This window comes from Danio rerio, chromosome 12 (genome assembly GCF_052040795.2).
Source record: "Danio rerio strain M-AB ecotype USA chromosome 12, GRCz13ab, whole genome shotgun sequence".
Classification (NCBI taxonomy): domain Eukaryota; kingdom Metazoa; phylum Chordata; class Actinopteri; order Cypriniformes; family Danionidae; genus Danio; species Danio rerio.
In genome coordinates, this window is record NC_141032.1 from 20,944,645 (window position 1) to 20,970,608 (window position 25,964).

At 37.1% G+C, this 25,964-nt stretch overlaps 1 protein-coding gene and 1 long non-coding RNA gene across 3 annotated transcripts in view; one reads left to right on the top strand and one right to left on the bottom strand.

Moving 5' to 3' along the window:
* Nucleotides 1-371: 371 nt before the first annotated feature.
* On the bottom strand, nucleotides 372-13,227 carry LOC147841368 (uncharacterized). The gene is made up of 3 exons (XR_015504070.1): nucleotides 11,208-13,227; nucleotides 8,076-9,695; nucleotides 372-1,669 (listed from the first exon to the last, which is right to left on the bottom strand). It is a non-coding gene; the product is annotated as an uncharacterized LOC147841368 (long non-coding RNA).
* A 1,547-nt stretch (nucleotides 13,228-14,774) lies between these two features.
* rgs9b (regulator of G protein signaling 9b) overlaps nucleotides 14,775-25,964 on the top strand; it is a 36,318-nt gene continuing 25,128 nt past the window's right edge. The window contains exons 1-4 of one of the 2 annotated variants that reach the window (XM_087275438.1): nucleotides 14,775-14,950; nucleotides 19,391-19,487; nucleotides 24,309-24,359; nucleotides 25,558-25,664. In XM_087275438.1, coding sequence (XP_087131564.1) covers nucleotides 14,885-14,950; nucleotides 19,391-19,487; nucleotides 24,309-24,359; nucleotides 25,558-25,664 — 321 coding nt within the window. In that variant the 5' untranslated portion in view covers nucleotides 14,775-14,884. 2 annotated transcript variants of the gene reach the window in all.

Genomic DNA, 25,964 nt, shown 5'->3' on the forward strand with positions numbered 1-25,964 from the left:
TTTAGCCAAATGGAAGCACAGAGAAGGTTTTACTGTTAGACAATATGTTGTTTTATACTACAATCTCATATACTGATACAACACATATTTCCCTCCTGGTACAGTCAAGATTGCAGACCACCTTTTGAGACTAATCAAACTTTGACAATCTGAGTTTAAAGCAGCAGTTTAGACTTGAGTAACTGGACTGTGTTTTGACAACTTTCATGTATACGGCTCCAAGAAAAGTTCTTGAATACCTGAAGTCTACTGTTTAGATGCCAAGCAGATACACTGCATAGGTCAAACATTGGGAACACAAGCAGTTCTGGGTTCAGGCCTGGAAGAACAGTCTCATGATGATCTCAGTCTGATTTGGGCTGTCGCTTGCAGAAGCAGCTGTTCTGCTCAGTTACTGCCATCACAAACTGTTCAGTTCCCGTCTTCATTGTCCAGCAACATTACGACAAAATCTACACAAATAATAGATAAAAGAGAAACATGTCCAATCAGTATTGAAAGAAACACAAGACACCAGTCAATTACATTACAGCATCTTTTAGAAGTAACAACAATAACTTTTAAATAGATTTCTGTCCTCAATTTAAATGTGTGAATGTAAAGGAATAAGCAGAGCAATAGTGCTCAAAATAAATGAAGTGATTTATACGTCCTCCTTGTTTATTTGTGTATCACTACTGACAAACATCTAGTCAAATGGTACCTGCAGTTCATCAGTCTTGCAGTAGCCAAAAATACACTGTTTGAGTCAAAATGAGTGATTTTACTTTTATGCTGAACATCATTAGAAGATCATGTTCCAATAATATTTATGTAAATTGTGATTAAAGATATCTATAAAATATATTTTTACTAAACAAATCTAAATAGAGACATCTAAAATGTTATTTTTATGGCGATAATAATGTAAGAATTGAAATATTACAAATATTTTTGATGTCTTTGACAATTCAAAACATGAGCTGAAAACAGGGCCAATGGACTCCACAAACCACCGGGGGGGGGGGGGGGGGGGAATGCGGGAAAAACCAGTTCCTGCTGCATTTGCATCTGAGTATGCTGAAACTCAGCTTCATCCCCCAACTCACGCATAAGGTCATTTCAATGTTTGAATGTTCTAGATTAACCAAACTGACTTTAACTACCAAGTTTGATATCATTTGAAATGTCTCAGTGCGATTGGTACAATGGTCTCATTCTCTCAGAAACAGACATAATCAACACAATAAATATATAACTTCAGGCATCTTTTGAACCACTGTGAAGGGTGTGACTTTTTCCTTTTGTTATACACACACACCCCCTTCCTTGAGGGAATTCTTGGATTATTTAAGGTAAGGTTTAAGAAAGACTCAGGGCTATTCTGCTTAACCAGATCAGCCCATAACATGGAGCCTACTCCTAGTTATGTATATTTTTGAAGTCAGGTATGCATCTTTCATCTTGGATTTATCTTTGATAATTTGATGTTTTGTATTGATCATTTATGAATTGACTAATTGAATTGGCATAATACATTTACCTGACTAATAAATTGTAATGTTTGACCATATTTTGCTCACTCTGTAATTATTAATTCAAGTAGATTACGCTGTATCCTTGTTTCCGCACGTCTTGCGTCAGGTCAGTAGACGGACTAAAATCCAGCTGAGATGGAGCATTGGGCACACTAAGTGAAGTTTATTCATAAACTAATTTCGAGAGGATCACGTGCTTATGATTTATCACGTCCAGTCTCGAATTTGCTAATCACTAATCTTCCAATCCTATGAGCCCTAAGGCACCATAAATAGCCTCAGTTTTCAGCTCACTTTATCTTCGTTTGGAAGAAACAGCTTCACCGTAGCCAGCTCCATTGAAGAACCAACTCTAAACCAGCATGGACAACCAAAGCAGCTACAAGCTACAATCTTCAGGATCTCCGTTTGGAAGAACGCTCTGCCCTGCTCATCAACTACAAAAGCTACAAGCACTACAAAAGCTACAAGCTAAAAAAGCTTCAATCTACAAGCTCCAAGCTTCAATCTACAATATACAATCTAAAAGCTTCAATCTACATGCTACAATATACAAGCTACAGCAACAACAATTACTATTACTATTATTTCAAACAAACTACAACTCCAACAGCTTAAACAACAACAACAACAACACCAAAACCTTCCACTTCAAAGAGCATCCACAACGCATCTGTTGTGTCTTCAACCTAGTTCCCAGCAAGATATCAGCCAAAACTCCAAAGCTATTGCAATGAAACTGAACCCTCACCTTCTCCTAGCAGTACACATGCGATCCATCGTTTAACAGATTGTTTGCTGGAATGTGTTCAGCAGAGCAGCAGCTCCAGTCATAAACAATGTTGAATTTGATCAACAAAATGGCCACCAGGCTTTTTGCACCTTTTGCATGGCCTGACTGAAACTCCTTTAAGCCAATAGCTGTAAAGAGAAGCGTCATGAGCTAAAAGCTTGGAGATGGTTCCGCCCTCTCTCTTGAGTCTGTTGCAAAGACCTTATGAATGAATAGGCCAGACACGCTTGTGAATTTAGTTAAGTTAAAAAAAAAAAAAAAAAAAATTTACTTTTGAAAAGATTATTACCCAACCAGTAAATATTAGACAGCTATTGGAAAACATTATGCCATCAAGCACTGAAGTCCAATTGTAATACGCCAGCGACTCATGTGTTGACTCAAAAGCGTCATACAAGATTATATAGCAAGTCAGTCGGATGTGAAAACGGCAAAGATACAAACTTCCCACCGGACAAACTACACCCCATATCCTCAGCTCTCCATTCATCTGCCATCCCGTGGAGAGACGAACACCCACCCCTACCATCCTTGCACATTGTATCAATGAAGCTATCGGACCATGCATTAACAAAAGTGCTTCAATTTACAGCCGCCCATGACCTTATTAGGATGCCTCGCATGGATATCAACTAAAACAATTTTCATGTCTGCCATACTTGTATTATGTTGCAAAGATTTAATTTTTGATTCTCTTTGTTTTTCTATTTTAGAGATCATGACTGCTGGCTCCAGAAGCTGACCCTCATCCAACCTATTACACTCTACATCCTCTTCGCAAAGGATACATTCCATTTTCACTTTATCTAATCTATCCTAACCCGCAGTCTGCGATCTCCGAACCTGAAACCGTCGATTATCTTATTAAAAAGAAATCGACAACAACCTTATGATTGGACCATTCAAGGCTCCTCCATTTAATATCTCGCGCATTAGCCCATTGGTGTCGCTACTCAAAAATTTTCTGGCAAAAACGCCTTATAGTCGACCTTTCGTCCCAACACAATTGCTCGCATTAACTGCACAATCCCATCGGACGAATATTCGCTTAACTACCACGACATTGATCAAGTGATCTCTCCCTCTCTCTCTCTCTCTCTCTCTCTCTCTCTCTCTCTCTCTCTCTCATATAAAGATAGCCGGTTGTAACACCTGGCTAGCCAAAGTAGATATTTCCTCTACTTTAAAAATCATGCCAATCCACCCAGACTTCTGGCACCTTTTTGGCATTTATTGGCACAATCAATTCTATTTTGCAGTCCGACTAACTTTCGGATGCAAAAGCAGCCCAAAAATATTTGACATGATGTCAGAAGCATTATGCTGGATTCTATACAATAAATACGGAATCCCATACCTCATCCACCTTCTAGACGATTTTCTCATTATTCTCCCCCGACATCTCCTCCAGCCAAACACTTAGCGATCACCCAACAAGTTTTCGCTGATCTCGGAATTCCTCTAGCAGAGGAAAAAACTTCAGGTCCCAGTACTTCAATCGAATTTCTGGGCATTAATCTCGACTCGCATAAATTTCAAGCATCCCTCCCTAAAGAGAAAATCGATCGGATCATTTCTCTATCCCAAATCTTCCTCGAAAAACAGATGTGCACAAAACGAGAACTATCAATTCTCGGTCATCTAAATTTCGCTATGCGCATCATTCCACAGGGCCGCCCCTTTATTTCCCACCTCCTTCAACTATCTACCACAGTTCAAGGTTTAGAAGAAATAATTGTTCTCTCTAAACCAAGTCGCGATGAACTCTGCTTATGGATATCTCTCCTTAAGCAATGGAACGGCTGTTCCTTTTTCTATAGCGACTTAACAACATCCCCCATCGACATTAACCTATACACAGACGCTGCCCCCTCAATTGGTTTCGGCGGCTACTACAAAGGACACTGGTTTGCCTCAACATGGCCACCCCAATTCAATTCCATCCCAAAAGACCAATGTTCTTCAGCCCTATTTGAACTCTACCCCATTGTCGCAGCAGCCATCTCGTGGGGGGACGAATGGTCTACGTCTAGCATTCTCATTCACTGCGATAATGAAGCCACAGTGCATTGCATTAACAAAAGGCGCTCTCACTCCCAAGCACTTATGCCATTTTTAAGACGCCTTATCTGGATATCTGCTAAAAAACAATTTATCATGATTGCTGAACATGTACCTGGTTGCAAAAACCAAATGGCTGACTCTCTCTCTCGCTTCTCTCTACAGAAATTCTGGCAACTGGCCCCGGAAGCAGACCCTCACCCAACACCTGTACCTCCGTATTCAGAAACGATATTGCCATAAACCACCCACTTCATAATCTTCACCAAACTTCTCTATCTCTCATCCTGCAAGCAATAGCTCCTAGAACCCTCAATGCATACCTCACAGCATGGAATTCGTTCAAATAATTCCATATTCTACACCAACTTCCTTTCCCTGATTTTTCTCTTCTCTCTATCACTTCCTTTATATCCCACCTTCACACCGCAAATCACCTACAAGCCAGTTCAATAAAGAGCTACCTTAGCGGGATCCAGTTCTTTCACAAATTAATCCATGGGTCCCCTTCCGACGCCATCACAAATTCGCAAACCTCCCTTCTTATCAAGGGTATTCAGAAAAACCACCCCACCAGCCCTGATGCTTGACAACCCATCACACTCAAAATCCTTACCTCATGCATCTACACCCTTCGTAAAGGGTATATTTCCTCCCATACAGCCCGCACCTTAGATGCTATGTTTAATCTAGCATTTTTTGGGTTTCTTAGATGTTCCGAATTAACAGTTACATCTAAATTTAACCCTCTACTCCACCCCACCATCTCAGATCTAGCTTTGCAAGATAAGGAAACTATCTCTTTCCTTATCAAACAAAGCAAAACAGATCAAATCCAGAAAGGACACTCTATCCTCATTTTCGATATACCTTCACCTACTCGCCCATTCCAAACCCCCCTAGCCTATCTTAATCTAAGAAAATCTCAAGTAGCTAACCCTATGGCCCCGCTTTTTACTGATGACGCTAACCGTCCAGTATCTCGATTCTGGTTCCAAAAACACCTTAAAGAAATTCTTCGCCTATCAGGTTTTTCCCCAGAGCCTTTTTCCAGCCACTCATTCAGGATTGGCGCAGCCACTACAGCAGCCTCTAACGGGCTCTCACACAATCAGATCCAGACCCTTGGTCGCTGGTCTTCTGAAGCTTTCAAATCTTACATACGCCTCAGTAAATACCACCTCAAGAAAGCACAACAGGCTCTAACCAACCCCCAAGCAACTCCTCACACGGCTCCAACTCACAAAGGTACCTAATAGAGCCTCAACTCTCGCTAGAGTCATCCTAATCAAACTCAGCAGAAGCCTAATCGTCCACCCACGGCACCCCTACAGGTTTGCCAAGGACGCCCCCAAAGGCCATTACAGTTAGCATTTCAGCAACCTCTATTTGCTATACAGAGGCAACGTTCGTATCCTTACTGCATTTGTACATATGTATTATATTTGCGCTTGTCCCCTTCCTAATCTTCTATCCTTATAACCCTACTCTTCAGCCTCTCGTGCCTTTCTTCTCTACATTCCATTCTCAACTAATTTATTCTTCACCCTACCTCTAAAACGATCTTTTCTCCTTTCTAGACTCTTCGGACTCCCGAATGAGCCCCTTGGGCTCCAACTCTCGCAGAATTCGGCCACAGTCCTTTCTTCTTCTCGATGTTACCTATTCTTTTCCGCCTAGACTCTTTCTCCTAACTAAAACTTCTTCACTATATTTCAACTACCTCTCTCCTTATGACTCACCTTCTAGCTCTGACCCCGCAAGGGTCGCTCCGAGCCCCAATCTCTCGCAAGTTACCTTGAACCCTCTCTTCTACCTTTCTCCTCCCATCTACACTCTACCTCCAAACTCGGACATCCACAGAGGTCGCTCTGAGCTCCAACTCTTGCAAGAGTTATACAAATCCTCTCTCCCACTCACAGATATCTATCTCTTCCTATCCGCAATCTACCCTTCAGCTCTGACCTCCACAAAGGTCGCTTCGAGTTCCAACTCTCACAAGAGTTACTCTCTTCCACTCAATGCTACCTATCTCTCCCTATCTTCACTCTACCCCCAAGCTATGACCTCCACAGAGGTCGCTTCAAGCTCTAATTCTCACAAGAGTTACTCTCTTCCACCCACCGCTTCCTATCACCTCCTAGCGCTTACCTCCGCAGAGGTCGCTCCAAGCTCCAACCCTCGCAATAGTTACCCTAAAACCGCTCTTCCACCCACTGCTACCTATCCCCCCCAATCTATATTCTACCCCCTAGCTCTGACCCCCGAAGGGGTCGCTCCTTGCTCCAACTCTCGCAAGAGTTACCCTAAAAACCTCTCACGGCTAACCTCTACCTCACCGCTAACCAGCACCTCCCATCTACACGCTACCTCCAAGCCATGACCCCCGCAGAGGTTGCCCCTATCTACACTTTACCCTCAAGCTCAAACCTCCGCAGAGGTCGCTCCTATCTACACCCTACCCTCAAGCTCTAACCTCCGCAGAGGCCGCTCTAAACTCAAACTCTCACAAGAGTTACTCCCTCCCACTCATTGCTCCTCCCAGCTACACTCTACCCTCAAGCTTCGACCTCCACAGAGGCGCTCCGAGCTCCATCTTTCGTATGAGCTACTCTCCTCCACTCACTGCTCCATACCTTCACTCTACCCTGACCCCCGCAGGGGTCACTTAGAGCTCCAACTCCCACAAGATTCACTCAAAGTTCTCTTTACACTGCTTCAAACCACCTATTCTCCCCTTTTTCATAACCCTGAAAACCATGACCCCCGCAGGGGTTCCTTCAAGCTCTAACTCTAGCAAGAGTCACTAGAATCCTCTCTTCACCCTTATTAATCCTTTCTAATTAATGCCCATGCATTTAACCTTCTTTCCTTCTATTATATCCAGCAGCCGGATATAGCGCTAAATTTCCTGCCTTTTGGGGGGGTTTTTCTTTGAATACGCGGCTGCTGTCCCGAGCGATTAATTTCTGCATTTTGGGGGTGTCTGAGATCCACCGAGCTCGGGCTCCCTTCTTGCTCTGCCAACGGGAGGAAGCCCCGGGCTCGAGGAGCCCTTGAGCTCGGGGCTCTCTCCCGGGACAGCATGCCAAATAAGCTTTGTAAATCATCAGCTAAGTGTGAACTCTTGAAGTGAAGTTTATTCATAAACTAATTTCGAGAGGATCACGTGCTTATGATTTATCACGTCCAGTCTCGAATTTGCTAATCACTAATCTTCCAATCATATGAGCCCTAAGGCACCATAAATAGCCTCAGTTTTCAGTTCACTTTATCTTCGTTTGGAAGAAACCCCCCTCCTCCCCTATTCTCCTCCTTTACCTGCGATTGGGCGGCACGGCGGTCCAGTGGTTAGCACTGTGAACCACACAGCAAGAATACTGCCGGTCCTAGTTCTATAGGACCGGTGAGTGTTTCTGTGGGGAGTTTGTATGTCCTTCCCGTGTCCGCGTGGGTTTTCCCCGGGTTCTCCGGTTTCCTCCCACCATCCAAAGACATTCAACATACATAACAATCAAGCTTGTCTAATTCCTTACGTTCCCTTAGCTACAGCAGCAGGGGAGTTCTGAGATCCACCGAGCTCGGGCTCCCTTCTTGCTCTGCCAACGAGAGGAAGCCCCGGGCTCGAGGAGCCCTTGAGCTCGGGGCTCTCTCCCGGGACAGCATGCCAAATAAGCTTTGTAAATCATCAGCTAAGTGTGAACTCTTGAATTGTGTTTTAGGGATCCGACTGACTCTTGATATTGATTCATGTGTACTTAGGTGGAAAGGGCGATAACTTCCGTCTAGGTCAACAAGGTGTTGCACGACTAACCTAGATTGGGTACCCGACCTTTGTTTGAAGGTAATATTATTCTAAATTAAGTTCATATGGGAAACCATGGGCTTGGTGAAAACCAAAGTTATTATAGAGTCCAGTAGTCGGGTACATTTATATTAATGCCCTAACCTCTAATTAGAAATGATGATTGTCTTAACTCAAAGGTGTACATCTAAGCGGGACTAACTAAAGTATTATAGAACGAGCGCGCTGGTAGCGGCCATCTAAAGTATTAGTCAATTTACCTCTGTTTAATATTCAAGACTGACCGGAGTGTGACCGTAAGGGACGCCTTCGGCCGAGGCGATTTCTCTGAGCGACATGAGCACCCGAATGAACGGATGTAATAATTACTAGTGAAGACAAAAGGTTCAAACATTTATCTAAATTACATATTGATATAATCTTCTTAATGTTTTATGATTGGAGTCAGATAAAACGAGGATAAATATATTAATATTCTAAACCACCTCATATTAAAATTGGAGTCAGATATGAGCTAAGTTTAATATAAATCAACATTGTGCACTGGAAAGACCGAACATGCAGTGAACCTTCATCCACCAGTGGACACCGGCATTGGGCCAACTGGGTGGATACAATAACAATAGATGCTCTCTCATGGCCAAACTGCAGCTCTGCTCACTTCATTCGGCCAGTGGAAAACTGCTGTTTGTTGGCTTTCAATAGCAGCTGTTTGGGCTGAGCCTGGTTTCTCCAAATGTTTGTTCTTCACTTCTGCCAATTGCTGAAATTTTGCTTTCACTGGCATATCTGACTTCCTTGGTTGAGGTTGCTGGAGCTCTAGAAAAACTCTACAGAAATTACGATGAGCTGAAATTGAATTAATCAAATTAGTGCTTGTTAAAATTGTGATTATATTAGAATAAAACAGGAAAGAAGATACAAGAGCACAGAGTCAGATGAACTAGAGATGTCTGGTAACACTAAGTTTGGTGTTTTAAAAACAGAGTCAATGCATTGAGACACAATAAGCATTAAACTAAATTAAAAGAGAATGTTAATTCTAAATGCTTCAGATATAGTCTGACCCATTGTCATAGAGTGCTCAGCATAAATGAGTGCAGCTTATTTTTATCAACATCTCAGTGAGTCAATATATGCTGGAGCATTTAAACAAACCCTTACAAAAAAAAAAAAAAACAGCAGTATATAGAAGTATAACTGCAGTAAAAGAAAGTACAATTGCAAAATTGCAATACAATGAAGTATAAACACAGTTTAGTACAATAAAGATCATCAGCAGTACTTTAAGTTGCAGTAATCTAGAGTAAAAACAAGTGAACTCTGTCTTTACTGCACTTGTGCTGCTGTAGTCTAATAAGTTTTAGTTTGCTCTATTTATACAGCACATTTAAAAACAACAGATGTTGATCAAAGTGCTTTACAAAAAGACCAACATATAAAATCTATACTTGTGTGTGCGTGCGTGCGTGCGTGCGTGCGTGCGTGCGTGCATGTGTGTGTGTGTATGCTCTCTCTTCTCCCAACTGCTCCTCCCGTTCTCCTTTTTTTTTTTTGTAATTGAACTTTTTTTATTTATTTAGAATTTTTACACCCACACAACATAAAATTTACAATACAAAATCAACATTCGAGAAATAATGTAAACAAATTATAATAAAAATAATAACAAAACAAAAAATATAACAAATATAAATAGTACAAAACCATATAACAGACAGTCAAATTGACAACTTTTCAAGTTTCTTTTTATGTGCTCTCCAAATATTGCAAAAAGCTACCCCATTTCTGATTAAAGGTATGGGTGGAATCCTGAAGTCTTGCAAACATACGTTCATATGATGCAGTAGAAGTCATTAGTTCAATCCAATCTTTAAATGAGGGAGTATCTGAGTTCTTCCAATTTCGCAGCACCAGTCTCACAGCAATAATACATCCTGCGACAACTAGTCCAGCCTGTGTTTTAGATATTCCGTTCTGTAAAATCGATGTATCACCAAGAAGACAGACTCTTGGAGAATAAGGTAAAGGTTGTCCCAGCCATTTCTCAAGGTTTTGAATAACTCTTGTCCAGAATGGAGCCACCAAATGACAGCTCCACGTTAAATGTAAAAAAGTGCCCACAGACTGACCACATTTCCAACAGTGGTTATTTTCCATTAATCCTATCCTATACAGTCTTACTGGTGTCCAGTAATATCGATTAATTATCTTGTAATGTATGAGTTTACTCCTAACATCTCTCACAGTAGCACCTATACCAGAAACTACTGCCTCCCATTCACCCTCTTCAAATTCCACCTCCAGGTCTTTCTCCCAGATAATTCTTAAATGATCACTTTTTCCATACATGTTGTTTGCAGCAATCTTATAAACAAAAGATGTGGTTTGCATCGACTTTGGCATATTTAGAAACCCTAATAAAACAGTTTCTTCTGCTCCTGGCTTAAATCCCACAGTTTTTATACTACTATGCAGCTGTATATATTTCCAGAAATCCCCTTTATCTACTAGATTGAATTTGTCTTTCAATTCCTGAAATGAATACAGTGTGCCTTGTCCATATAGATCATCAACTGTTTTCAGACCTTTTTTACACCAATCTTTCCAATAGATTGTTTTTTTTCCTATCTTAATAGCAGGGTTATTCCATAATGAAGAATAGCCTTGTTTATGATGGGACAAATTAAATATCTTATGTATTTTTTTCCAGACCTGCTATGAGTGTTCCAGTATAGGGTTAACTTCCCCATTCCTAATAGAAGATAAAGATTTCTGAGATAAAGCATCAATAACCCTGAATGGGAAAGTTAGCGTTTTCTCTATTTCGATCCAACTTATACACTCTACATTATCACCTGACCAATGTTTACATATTTTAATAATCTCAAATGCAGTATTATAAAGCTCTATATTTGGTAATGCCAAACCCCCCCTTTATTCTAGTGGTAAACATATTTTTCATACTTATTCTGGGCTTCTCCCGTTCTCCTTAAGAAAGGAGTCTCTCCAGCCCAATCGCTAGAAAGACAGGTGTTATATATAATTTCTGATGGACCTGCTGATTAGCCATCAGACTCAGAGCATGCTCTCCCCCCTTATTGGGTGTTCGATCACGCTTACCTCTCCACAGAGTTATTTCTAAAATTTTTACTATTATTAACACAAAACAGTCCCCCACAACACATGTACTGGGGGCTTTTTGGGAGGAGGAACTGAATTTAACAATCAAAGAAAATATTTGGGATTTTATTCTTGCAAGAATATATTTTCATCAATAAATGCTAGGCATACTCTCATTCAATTTAAGGTCGTGCACAGAATACACTGGCCTAGAACTAAACTGAATAAAAATTATCCCTGATCTTGACCCAACTTGCCTTTGATGTACAACCAAACCAGCCACACTGGTACATACTTTTTGGTCGTGTTTGAAACTGTCTGATTTTTTTGGTGAAAATCTTCAGGTGTTTTTCTGCTGTTTTTTCATTATCAATAGACCCAAACCCCTTCACAGCATGTTTGGAATCCTACCAGAATATGCTGAATTAAATTCATTACAGGCCGAAAGCGTAGCCTTTGCAACCTTACTGGCAAGACAACTTATTCTTATAAATTGGAAGTCAGCAACTCCCCCTTCTTTTGGCAATGGGTTTTTGATTTCATGCATGCTCTTTGGATGGAAAAGATTTGGTTTGCAATAAAACAAAAGCCAGAACAGTGGAGACCTTTTCTAATTTTTTTGTAAGGAGACACCTATATCTTAATTGCCTTTCTATCTTTCTTTTCTTTGTATTGTTTATTTTTGTTTGTTTTTATTTGTTTATTCTTTTATTTTTGTTATTTTATGTTTGTATATCTTTGTGTATAAATGTGGTATTTTATGTTTGTTTATATACTTTTTTAGTGTATAATTATGTTTTCCTGCAAATTTCTTGTTTGGTGAATTGTATCAGTGCTAATATCTATATGTATCTATATTTTAATGTCCGACCAGATGAACCTAATAAAAAATGTATGTTTCCCAATGGCTTTTTTCGGCAAGTCACATCATTTGGGTTGAAAACTTTGATCTATAATATTTAAATATCAGTGTTGGAAAAACATCTAAACATCAGCAAGTTTGAGAAGTGGATGTTGTCAGTAATATAAAATTCCTGTGAACACCACACACATTTTTATGTACACACACTCTAAAATAGTATTTAAAAAGTAAGTGGTAGAAAAGTTTCCTAATGAAACATTTTTTGAGAAAATATTTTAGGGGGCGACACGGTAGCTGAGTGATTAGCACTGTCACCACACAGCAAGAAGGTAACTGGTTCACATTCCGGCTGGGTTAGTAAGCATTTCTGAGTGGAGTTTGCACAGGTCTCCCTGTGTTGGCATAGGTTTCCTCCGCGTGCTCCGGTTTACCCCACAGTTCAAAGGCATGCGCTATAGGTGAGTTGAATAAACTAAATACCCAATCACTGGGAAACATATACACACTCATTCACACACACATATAAACAATTTAGCAAACCCATTTCACCTGTACCACATGTCTTTGGACTTGTGGGGGAAATCGGAGCACCCAGAGGAAACCCACGCGAACACCAGGAGAACATGCAAACTCCACACAGAAACACCAATTGACCCAGCCAAGGCTTGAACCAGAGACCTTCTTGAGGTGAATGTGCCACTGCTCCACCGTCCAGCCCTCATTAATCTTAAACAAGCAAACCTTAATGTGTGTTTAATTACTGGCCTAGACTGCATGCAGTGAATATGTATAAAACATTATTTTATAGAAATACCTCCCCATTTCCCCGATTTGAGACCATGCTGTTTGAGAAAGTTAAATTATTTCCATAATAAACACATGAGGATTTTATTTTACTATGCTTTTTTCAATCTGTTTTATCTTATTCTTTGGTGTCATGGTTTGGGAACCTTTCTGTTAAGAACAAATTGTATTATTTTTTAATTATGCTTTAAACAAAAGATAGACAGACAATAAAACTAACAAAATAATTATAGGGTGATAGAAGGTAAATAATAATAACAGCACACAAAAAAACAAGAGTATAATTAAATATTTTTTTCTTGCAATTACAAACAAGCAGGACCTTTGCAAAAATCAAAACTCTGAAAATAAAACACAAGTGGACAGTATTAATAACCTTGCTAATAGCACTCTGCTGAGCAGTACAAAAGTAAATTTTAAGTGCCTTATGTAACAAAGTAGAACAGTGTTTTTTGGAAATGTTACTTATGAATATGAAACTTAATCAACAACAAAAACTTCATTGTTCAGATTATCATAATTATCCACAAATAACGTTTTCAAAATGCAAATAAAAATTAAAGAGTACCTTTTTTGACAGAAGCATCATACCAAAGCTTTTTAACATAACCACGGAACCAAAAGATGTGGGGTACAGTTTACAAATGCAAAGAACAAAAAGAGCAAATTATATCAATATCCTTTTTAAATATGAGAAAATGTTTAACCGGATATAATTTTTGAATTAGTTTAAAATATATATCTTATAGTGAGGTAATGATTCTTTTCTATTTAGGAATTATTTTTCCCCCAATACGTAATAGAGCTAGGCTGATCAGTCCAATAGTTAAGTGGTCCAGTAAGCTGACTGGAGTGTCACCATAGCCAATCTGGAGCCTGTGTACACCAGGCAGCTAAAATTAAAATTAAAGTGATACCGCTTATGCCCTAAACTCAGAGTTTCAGTTCCTTCATGTTTTAGTTTTGTATAGTTTCCTACCAGCAACCATTAGACATTTAATTAAGGTCTACAGACTAAATCAGAGTTATTTCTGTGATTAATGTATTTTACATTTTATCGATTGTTTTAAATATTTATTTATTCTTATTTTTTATTTTTTATTTATTTATTTTAAATTTTTTTTGGGGGGGAGGGGGAGGGGGGGGTTCAGTTGTTGTGATTCTTCATTTATTCTTTATTGTTTTATTTTATTTTATTGGAAATAGTGTGGCTCTGTTATGAAATGTGGACTCTTGACTGCAAACCAAATCTACCTTCAGGTATAAATAAAGTAACCCAAACTAACATAACCTAACCTATTTCTAAAATGACAACTCATTCAAAACCGTTTTAAGCACAAATTATATTTTTTATTCTCAGTAAACTCCTTAACAGGATAAAATGCTTTATAGACTTACAATAAAACTGTAGATCAAGCTCATAATCTTTCATTTTTGATTGCAGTTCATGTATGGAGGACCAGGAGTAACGTTTAGAATAAAAATCAAATGATCAATTTAATAATTGAAGCATTAAAATGTGTATAAAATAAAACACAATTTAAATGGACAAATAAATAGACATATTTAAATGTGTTTTTTTAATAGTGATTTTATTGACATTTATTAAAGCAATAAATCAATGCATTTAAAAAAAACGTTTAAATGTATAAATAAATAAAACGTTTGACGTATTCATGTGCCTTCATTTGGGAAAATAAACTCGACACAGCGCCATCTACCGGAGATGATGCGCTGCTGTAATTGCTCACAGGTTTACCTACACAAGCAGAGCTGTTGCCTGATTGGCTCACACAGCCCATCGTCTTTGTGTGCATCAGTGATGATTATAGATTAGACATTGGCAAAACGAGAGTGCGACTACCTGGCGTGAATTTCCCGTTTCATTCGTCGACGGCCTGTGTCGTGAAGAAGCGAATATGACCATAAGGAATGTCCGGGACCACGGGCAGCGTTACAGACCGCGGATGGCATGCCTGAAGAAGGTGGGTTGAGAGATCTCCATCCATCCACAGCTCCTCATAACCATCTCTGTTATTTACATTCTCGCCAAGGAGATAACAAATAATTTTGCTCTTGGTTTATACAGGTTTGAATTCTTATGAATTTTCTTATGGTCTTACTGTTATTGAGCGGACCAATATCGTTTCTTTAATCCTCATTATTATTACCATGGATTACTACAGGTTGACCGCTTCAATGGAGGTTTCCGTCCATTCTGAATTTTCAAGCTATATTTTTCTATGCTATAATAAACTTTTATTGTTTCAAATTAAATTAAAAACATTCAAACACTGCCCTTGCTTTGACCACTGAGGAACTTTTTAATTAGATTAATTAAAACGGGAAATTTTGCCATATTTGTTTTGATGTTAGTTTTATTAATTGACTTTGCATTTTATTCTGCACTGTCAATAATGATTTTTTTCAATACTCATGAATACTGAATTAAATAAGTGTGTGTGTGTGTGTGTGTGTGTGTGTGTGTGTGTGTACATTCCCCAGACTATAGTTTATTGTAATAGTTTAAATATCAGACTTACTGCTCACTTCCAATAAATAAAGTGACTGCCGAAATTAATTCACAAAATAATAAATAGTACATGATGTTATAATGGTAATAAAATATCATTTTACAAAGGGCTGCACAATAGATTGTTTCAGCATCAATATTGCAATGTGTGCATTCGCACTAGCCACATCACAGCTCTGCAATGTGGCGTCGGGATTATTCTTGTTGATCAGCAATGAAGAACGTACAGTGTTTACATTTTACATTACATTTGATTATTCAATAATAGGGGTAGGACAAAATAGCGATATGCAACTGGGTCACTTCTCATAAGTCTGAATCTAACATATTTTATTGGTGAAATTTTAAGAAATAAATGTTTTGTTAATAAAAGAAATACATTTATAACTTTTTGATGCATTTTTCCCCTTCATTTACAAATACCATGATATATTGTAGATAGTTGTCTTGTGATATATCGCTTATATCGTGATTTATCATTATCGGGGGCAAAATATCATGATAATATCGTATCCTATTACCGTACCAAAATATCTGAGTACTTCTTTCACTGTTATCTTTGCTCTCTCTTATTTATTCTTGCAATTTCTTTGATTCACTTCTCTACAAGGTTATTCCAATCAATGTTTATGGTTTCATTCCAATTAGAATTATTCAAGTCATCTGCTGAAATTGTATTAATATTGCAATATAAATCACAGCTATATAAAACGTCGCAATGTCAGATTTTTTCAATATCGTGCAGCCCAAATTATATTTCTAAAAACTTCAATAATAAATATAAATTTTAAGTTTAAGTAATGCATTACAAAATATTAAAGTGCACATTTTGGCCACTTTTAACGAAAGTTACAAAGAAAAAAGGTAACATATATTTATAAATTAAGGGAACAATTTAAATGCAGTTAAAAAGTGCAAATAAATATATGACATAGCAATAAAGAGAGCATATTTATTAATTGTTTATTAGCAGCTTACTCTCAGATGAGGTCACTGTGTGCTAATGTTCTTAGTCCGGCTCTGCCATGATCCTCTAATATAATGCAGCCAGCCCTTCTTCTATCAATGCAATACTTCAAACCGCATATGCCTCCAACAGTGAGTGTGATCCACTACACCACGTATTATTGGTGCATTACTTTGCTCTTTGCCAATGCACAGATAGTAACGAACTAATAACTCAGCCAAGAGCTTTCTGTGATCCAGACCAGGGTGCAGTGTGAGTTCACAAAAAGCAAGAAAAACTTCAAACAGCTGAGTCACAAATCAATCACGCAGTATATTTCAAAGGGGTCGCGGCAGCCCCTTCAGACCATAAACCAGCAGGGATGACTATACTTCACCGTGGCATAATTTACTGGGATGCGCACAAAGCTTTCAATTTTAAATGATGCTTCAAGAAAGACAACAGTGTAATTATTCAATTTGATTCAGTTCAGTTCAGTAAATGTGCACAGTTAATCAATTCTAAAACGAGTTCAGTTCAGCTATAAGCAGCTCATCAGAAGACAACAGTTCAGTGTTAAATCAATTGCGTTTAATAACAGTGTTGATGTTGTGAAATTCGTCTATTATGAAACAAAGGCCACACACAAATTTTGAAGGTCATAAATGGGAGCGACAACTATATTCACATACAGGAGTGAATTATCATTTTGTTGACTTGGTATCTGATATTTTTGACTGAAGTGATATTAGAGTGACAAATGACTTACTAAAGTCATACATTTTTTAACTAAACTTTCTCCTTGAAAGGTTGCTTTTCAGAGTCTGTACACTCTTGAAGTGTTGCCATGTTCACTTATTATACGCAACACGTTAATAAGTATCTTTGGGCTTAAAGTGAGAGTTCATGCAAACATAAAAATGTACTCACTATTTACTCATCCTTCAGTGGTTCCAAACATTTAAGTTTGTTTTTTATGTTGAGCACAAAAGAAGATATTTTGAAGCTGGGAACTGGTAACCATTGAATAATATTGTAGAAAAAAATCAATGTTAAGTCAATGGTTACTGGTTTTCAACATTTTTCAAAATATCTTCATTTTTGTTGAACAGAAGAAAGAAACTATGTAGGGTGAGTAAAAAGTTGACAGAATTGTCATTCATTCATTCAAACCCACGCGAAGTCGTGAACACGGGGAGAACATGCAAACTCCACACAGTAACGCCAACTGACTCAGCTGAGACTCGAATCAGTGACCTTCTTGCTGTGAGGTGACAGCACTACCTATTGTGCCACCACGTTGCAAAATTTTCAGTTTCAGGTAAACTATTTCTTTAAGTGATCCAGTTTTTGAAGTTAACAAAGTAGACAAATTGCGATACTTATGGCATATGGCTTATTAATTTGTAAGGTCACATGTATAGGTTAGTATGTTTTCACTAAGTAACATATATGTTGAGCCATGAAGAACATTCTAATAAGAAAACAGATTAAAGAGAGAAGTTTATAGTTTATTTTAGGTTTAGGCTTATAATTAGCTTTTGGGATTTTCGTTCAGGGGATGTTTAGGGGTAAGGATATTTTCAAACAAGAATGATGATCCAGGATCAACGTAAAGATCAATACAGATTACATTCTACATTTCTATTAGTTTTACATTTTTCAATACTTACCAAACAACACAACAACAATAAAAAAATTAAATAAGCATGATAATACAAAGAAAATAATGGTAATAATAATAATAAAAATAAATTAAAAGTGTAAGTTACTATTTTAAAAAATAGGGCAAATAAACTTTTTCAATGATACAAACACAAACACAAAGAGGCAGTTAAAAGGGGTAATAAGCATATTAAGCATTACACTGCTGCACAGAATCCACATTATATTGGTTCAGGTGATCAAGAAATGGTTGGCTTATATTGTAAAACTTATCAAGATTATCAATAGATCGCATTCTACTTGACAAAAACACACACACCTTTGTTTCCAGTGATTTCTTGTACCATGGTCATAAAAAAAGAAACACAGCTCTAATACAGATGTATATACAGTGCATCATTAGTAACCATTAATTGAGTTCAGTTCTGTAGACTCTTCTCAGATTGTTTGTAAAGATGATTATCACTACCTGCTTATTTTGGGAATTATTCATTTGATAAATGTGGTTGTTCCTGATACATTTCTGAATTTTGTTTGTACAGAATAGGGCTGCACGATATTGGAAAAATCTAACATTATTATATTTTGTGATATTCTGCAATATATATTGTGATATTAATACAATTTAACAGATGACTTGAATTTAAAATTTTAGATTGTTTGGGATGATAATGCATAAAATCTGCATAAATTCTTATAAGCGAATAAAATACATTGATAAATACATTAAAGAAAAGGTTACAATAAAAACAGACAGTGATTTATCATTTTCCAAGTTTTAACAGTTATTTAGGTACAGTAATTGAATAATAAAAATAAAAATAATTTAACAAAATTAATTAATATTAAAGTTACTGACGGTACAATTTATTATGGCTGAATGCTTTTAAAATCTTCATAAAGTCACAGGCTTCAAAAGCACATGCAAATGATACATTATAATACAGACTTGTCATCGCAAATCCTGCAATGTCACTATTGCGAATGATCATTGCAATATCAATGCTGTGCAGCCCCAGTACAAAACTAATTAAGTACTAAAATCTGAACTGAGAACCAAACTTAACCAAAAAAGTCTGAAACCAAACATTCAGACTGATACAGTACATCTTCAAACTTGGTATTGCTCTTATTTGATTGTGACAATCCAGAAAGATCAATAAACCAGTATTATTGGAAATTAACTGCCTAGGCACTTGAAATTCTCATTTTACATTTCCAACTTCTTTTCGTTTCTTCTGTTTTTTTTTTTTTTTTTGTTTTTTTCTTTTTGCATCATAGGTAGAATCTGTGGTGTTGGAGATGCAGGACCCCAAAACTGGTGTAAAATGTCAGACACAAAGGCTTGTTATCACCACCATACCACATGCTATAACAGGTGAGAACATCACAACAAGCATGGCGAGGGATCTATTTGCAGTACTTTCTTTTAACACAAAAAGAAAGAAGATTTCAGGAAAACACATAACAGTACAACACTAGACCCAGAACAGAAGCACACCTACATAACAAATAGGGCTGCCTTCTTATAATTGCCTTACTGTTAGTCAAAGGAGTCAAATTGTCACAGTTTGCCTTTTAGAAATCCACAGTACACTATATCCCGTGGATTTCTAAGAAGCAATCTATGACAAAGTGAATCACGCTATCCATGATAGACAGATTGTAAAGCGCTGGTCTAAGTGGGAACAGTATGTCAGGGCATGCAATTGGTCTTTATTCTTCAAGCTCAAAAAACAACATTACATGACCACTCTAGGGGCAACACCGTGGCTCAGGGGTTTGCACTGTTGCCTCACAACAAGAAGGTCGCTGGTTTAAGTCCCAGCTGGGCCATTTCTGTGTGGAGTTTGCATGGTCTTGCCATGTTTGCATGGATTTCCTCCGGGGTTTTCCGTTTTCCCCACAGTCCAAAGACATATGTATAGATGAATTAAATAAATTAAGTTGGCCATAGTGTATGTGTGTAAATGAGAGTATATAGGTGTTTCCCAGTACTGGGTTGCAGCTGAAAGACATCAGCTGTGTAAACATATGCTGGATAAGTTGATGGTACATTCCACTGTGGTGACCCCTGATGAATAAAGAGACTAAGCTTAAAGAAAATGAATAAATGAATGAAAGTGTCTGTGCAGTTAAGCTGTGTTCACTGCATGACAAATTGGGGCAGGATGTTATCAGTTGCTCTTAAAAGAACACTCAAAACATTTTTTTTTATAAAAATGTGCTCATTTTATAAGTATCCTAGAGCTAAACCCATGAGTTTATTATTTTTGAACCCATTCAGTAAATCTCTTGGTATGGCAGATCTTAGCATATTCATTGAATCAGATTAGACCATTAGCATCTTGCTAAAAAATGACCAAAGTCATTAAATTTTACTATTCAAAGTGTGACTATACTCTAGTTGAATCATGTACTAAGACTAAAGCTAGCTATTTTCAAGCTTCAAAACAAGGAACTTTGTTGCTCTACCAAGGCTGGGGTAGGCACAATGATATTACACAAAACCTAACCTAACCTAGTTCTGAATCATCTTTTAAAAATTATTTCATAGTAGCAAGATTCTCAGGCACTGCATAATACCAAAGCCATGGTATTTTAGCAAAATTCCTAAATTATTACAATTTAATTTAATTCATGCTTATTTATATAGGGCATTTACCATGCAGATTGTGTCAAAGCAGCTTAACATAGAAGTTCTCGTAAATTGAAACTGTGTCAGTCTAGTTGTCAGAGTTGAAGTTCAGTTCATTTTCAGTGCTGAAAGTCCAACCACTAAAGAGCAAATTAATCAATGTGCTGCTTCACAAGTCACAAACAAAGCAAGTCATTGGTGACAGTGGCAAGGAACAAACTTCACAAATTGACGAAAGTGAAGAAAAAAAAAACCTATAGAGAGACCAGGGTCTGTTGGGCACAACCATTTCTCCTCTGCCCAAACTACTTGTGCAGAGCTGAGCTGCAGTCTAGGCGCCGGAGGCTGCAGAACACTGGACGTCTATTGTGAAGAACTGCTGGTGTGAGTAGGTCACTGGTGGATGATCAGGCTGGAGCACGGGATAAATGCAAAGACTCATCTGTCACTGGGGTCTTTGAGGAATCAGACTCATGCTCTCCACTCCTCCATGAACATTACACCAGAAAGAGGGTTTAGGTTCTAGCTATATTGACCTAGAAAATAGCAACTTTAATTTCATTCTTAGTACACAATGTAACGACAAAAGAGTCAATCGTTAAACATAAAAATTATCGAAACTCTTTGGCCATTTTTGAGCGAGAGGCTAATTGTCTAATACAACCCAATGATCTATGCTAAGCTAAACTGAAAAATTCTCCCACTGGACCCAGAAATCAGCTAAATAGATCAAAAATGGTATTTATCTTTTGGAGAGCCTATTTAAAAAAAAAAAAAAAAAGTGTAGTAGTTCGTCATTACTACAATAATACAATAAAAATTTTACATTTCCAAGGATTTATTTCAGTGTACCCACAATAGAAATGAATCATTGGTCTTTTGTTAAAAGTAAAAGCAGCATTGTGAACTTCTGCGCATCAAAAAAACAACAACAACAAAAAGGAATCTCCTGGTATACTTGCCTTAGCAAAAACTCTAAAACTCTTTTAAATTAACCAGATCAATTGGAAAGTCAATAATCTTAGATTGATTAATCCAAATGAAACATGTAGCTGATTCCACTACTGTGGACATGATGAGTCAGTGTCTTCACCCCTGGCCAATAAACAAAGAAAACACAAGTTTATCAATAATTTATTAAATTGTTAATGCAGCTTCACTATGGGGTTTCCCTTACAAATTTCCTTGGTCATTTGTTAGGTGGGGGGGGGGGGGGGGGGGGGGTTTATGTGTGACAAGCAGTATGTATGCACTTGAGCACTTATTATTATAAGCAATTAATGCCTTATTATTGATATCACCTTATACAATGTAGATTAGGCTGAAGCTTCTTTGCAAAGATGATATAATGTGTTATAGCAATATTTAATTTTGTTGGACATATTCAATTTATCAAGAAGGAAAAAGAATAGTGGTAAAACTGCTGGTGTAGTTCTGGTTATTCCCAAGCAATGTGCTGTTGCCGCAATAGTCCATGATTAATTTCAACAATTCTGCACTTAAAAAGTGACCTTTGCCACTTAGACAAAATGAAAAACAACAAAGTTTTTTTTTTTGTTGGGACAACTTTTTTTGTTCAACCTACTCATTTATTAATTCATTTGTTTTAGTTTTGGCTTAGTCCCTTTATTAATCCGGGAATCAAACTCCAACAACTCAAACAACCTACTCAAATTAGTAAAAAAAATTAAGTTGACTTAACTATCGGTGTTGGGACAACCAGCATTTGTTTACACTTTGTAATCTGTCTGTACCATCTTTATTACAGTCATACCTGTCAACACTGGGATGTGTAAATAAGGGATATTACTGAATATGTTCATCTGGAGCTTTTTCATTGTAAATAAACAGTTGAAATGGTCAGTAATATGTTATCTGCAAATAAATACAAATAGTTTAGCCTTTTCAAATGAAAGTGAATAAAATGATCAGATCTCATTACCTTTTCTTCATTTTAAAGTTTAAACATTCTGATTAAAGAGCAGGAAAGGAATCATTCATATAGATTTTTTGTTTGATTACATTAAATAAATACTGGTGTAAATAGGGGAAAATACCTTTAGGGGAAGACAGCGGGAATTGTAAAATACGGGAGAATCCTGATGGTTAACAGATATGTTACAGTTGTGATGTGGATGATTTTTAACTTTTTATCTTTAATTATGTCATGTTTGGCTTGAGTAGGCCATAATATAAAGTTTTAGTCACAGTTACTTTGCAATGCTTAAAAAATAGTTTCTTCAAATAGAATCTTTACAAAAGAGAAAATAAGAGATCTGAAAAGGCCACAGTGGGCTCGCCTACTCATTTGTATTGATTTGTGCAGTTATATTACTCCTGCTAGTTGTCAGTGCGTTCCATGCATTTCGAGACTGCTTATGTGTCTCTGAGACTGAAGAATCTATTGCCATGACAACCTCTGAGCAGCTGCAATGACTCGCTCCTCCAGGCTGTATGGTTTCAGGAGGAGAGCTCTTGTAATCTCCACTGTCTGTCATAATGCCTACAGTATATATATATATATATACTGAAAAACATGGCAACACCTGAACAAGTTTCATACAGGCAGAAATGTTATTTATTATTGGGCATTTGACAGTATCAGATTTTTTTCTTTGGAGAAATAAAAAGCTACATTTACACAGAAGTTATGTTAGTCTTGAACCAAAATTCAATGTCTAGTGAGCATTTAAGGTTATTTTGATATACTGTATTATTAAATCTCAGCATAAGTCTATCCATAAGTCTATTTATCAATACTGAACCAACCTATACACCATAATATATAAAGGTCCATGGTTTAAATGAATTAGAAATAACTCTATTAGCTAAAAATGGCATGTTGGCACTTATGTGTAACATACAGCTGGTGATTAACTGCATTGCTTAAACCTGATTGGAGCCACTGATTAGTTACAGCATTTTTGATGCAAACGATATAATGGAAAGACACCTGAGGTTTTTGTTTAAAAATTGATTGAAATGATACTATCTGCTCCTCGGGCTGGCAGGCACTAATGAAGGCACTCAGATTCACCCCTGCAGAGATCTTCTCATTAGTCTACCATCACGAGAACCACAGCGGGACACACAGTGGTGCACCAAGTCCTAGTGCGATACCTATTTTGAGAAAGAGCCTTTGTTTCATAGCTAATATGCACTGTTGTTTATTCATTTCATGCTTTTGATGAGTCTCAAAAGCCTGCTAAATTGATAAAGAAGAAACAGTAATGTGTAAAATACTGTGTAAAAAGGTGTAAAATATATATATATTTATATATGTTATCTCAGGATGTTTTAATTAAATGTGTGTGTGTGTGTGTGTGTGTGTGTGTGTGTGTGTGTGTGTGTGTGTGTGTGTGTGTGTGTGTGTGTGTGTGTGTGTGTGCGTGTCTGCAGCCATGCATGTGTGTGTGTGTGTGTGTGTGTGTGTCTGTGCTGAGACTCCTGGTGGGGGCATTTTAATAGATAAGCCAAAGCCTTCACCCACTGAACTGCCCTTTCATTGCTGTGAAACAATATAATGGTCACTGTGTTTTTTCCCTACTTTTGGTTTTTTAGGGGAAGATATTGTGGCATGGATTGCTTATCGATTCAAAGTAGATGCTCTGGGTAAGTCAAATACATTGTTTTTTTTTTGTGTGTTTAGTAATGTAAGGATTATAAAAGAATTAATAAAAAAAAACTAAACATATTTTTCCACAAATGAGTCCACTTGTGGGTTGGGGATGCTTTCATTCAAAAGGATTAAAACAAATAACTTTAAATCATAAGGTTGTGCTACAAATAAGCTGTATACATTTTGTAATACACATTATGTTATGTTTGACTTTATGCTTTATTTTTATCTGTTATGAAAATAACTTTAGACTTGTTTTTTTAAAGGAATAGTTCCCCTCAACGTGAACATTTACTAACTATTTACCAACCCTCAAACCTTTGTGAGTTTTTTTTCCTGACTGAACATAAAAAAAGAATTTTAGAAATATGCTGTTCTTTCATTGTAGGAAAAACAAATACTACGGAAGTCAATGGTTATAGGTTTAATTATTTTTCCCCAAAATATCTTCTTTTGTGTTTAAAATAAAAAAGAAACGCATAAAGGTTTGAATCAAGTAAAGGGTGAGTAAATGATGACAGAATTTTCTTTTTTGTGTGAACTAAGCTTTAGCTTTAGCAAATCTGTGGTCAAATCTGTTTAGAGTTAACTGGGTTTTGTTCTTCCATATTATTTTCTCCTTGTATTCCCTACAGTACAGTAATATTCAATATAAATCTATAATATTGCTTTGGAAAGACTTTTGAGTTTTTTGGGGGTTGCTTATTGCTTGCTGAAAGTAATTTGTTCCTTCAAATAATTTGCTTTTTAATATTCAATGAAAGAGTGGTGAGGAGAATAATGACACCTTGTTGTGTCCAGTTTTTTGTTTTCTTTTTTGAATATTTTAATGATTGGTGACAGCTTAATGGAAGTTACTTACATAATTCACACACAGCATCATGGTTCATATGAAAAAGTAGCAATCTTAAGCAAATTGTGTTGGGACAACATGAAGAATTTGACTGGAACCCAGCATTATTTACAGTGTATATTTTACTGCTTAAATCTAATAGTATTTTATTTTAAGGATTTAGATCAATTCTAAAGAATCTGACAACATATAAAAAACTGACAAATTAAACAAAATCAAAATATTACAAACAGCTATTGATAAACTTCATCATGATTAATTTTTAAAGTGTAATTATGTATGTTTTTTTTTGTTTTTTTTTTTGCAGTAAGTAACTTTCTTTGTGTCTTAATCCTTAGAGGCCCGAGCTATGGGCACCATGATGGTGGCATTTGGATACATCTATCCACTACAAGACCATAAGAGACTTATCCTTAAACCAGACACATCCTTGTATCGCTTTCAGGTAACTTTTACAAACAACCTCAACATATTATACACACACACACATAGCCACTTAGGTATGGACACAAATGCAATACAATTTTTTTGCAATATTGAATAAATTATACCTATGGAGAATGCCCATAAACCACTAAACCAGTGTGTGTGTGTGTGTGTGTGTGTGTGTGTGCGTGTGCGTGTGCGTGTGTGTGTGCATGTGTGGAGTGAAGAATTTCCACAAATTTAGAAATGGCCTTTCCCTTATTACAGTTTACTTTGACACATTACAGTCCATATGCGTTTGTACTAATCATACCATTTC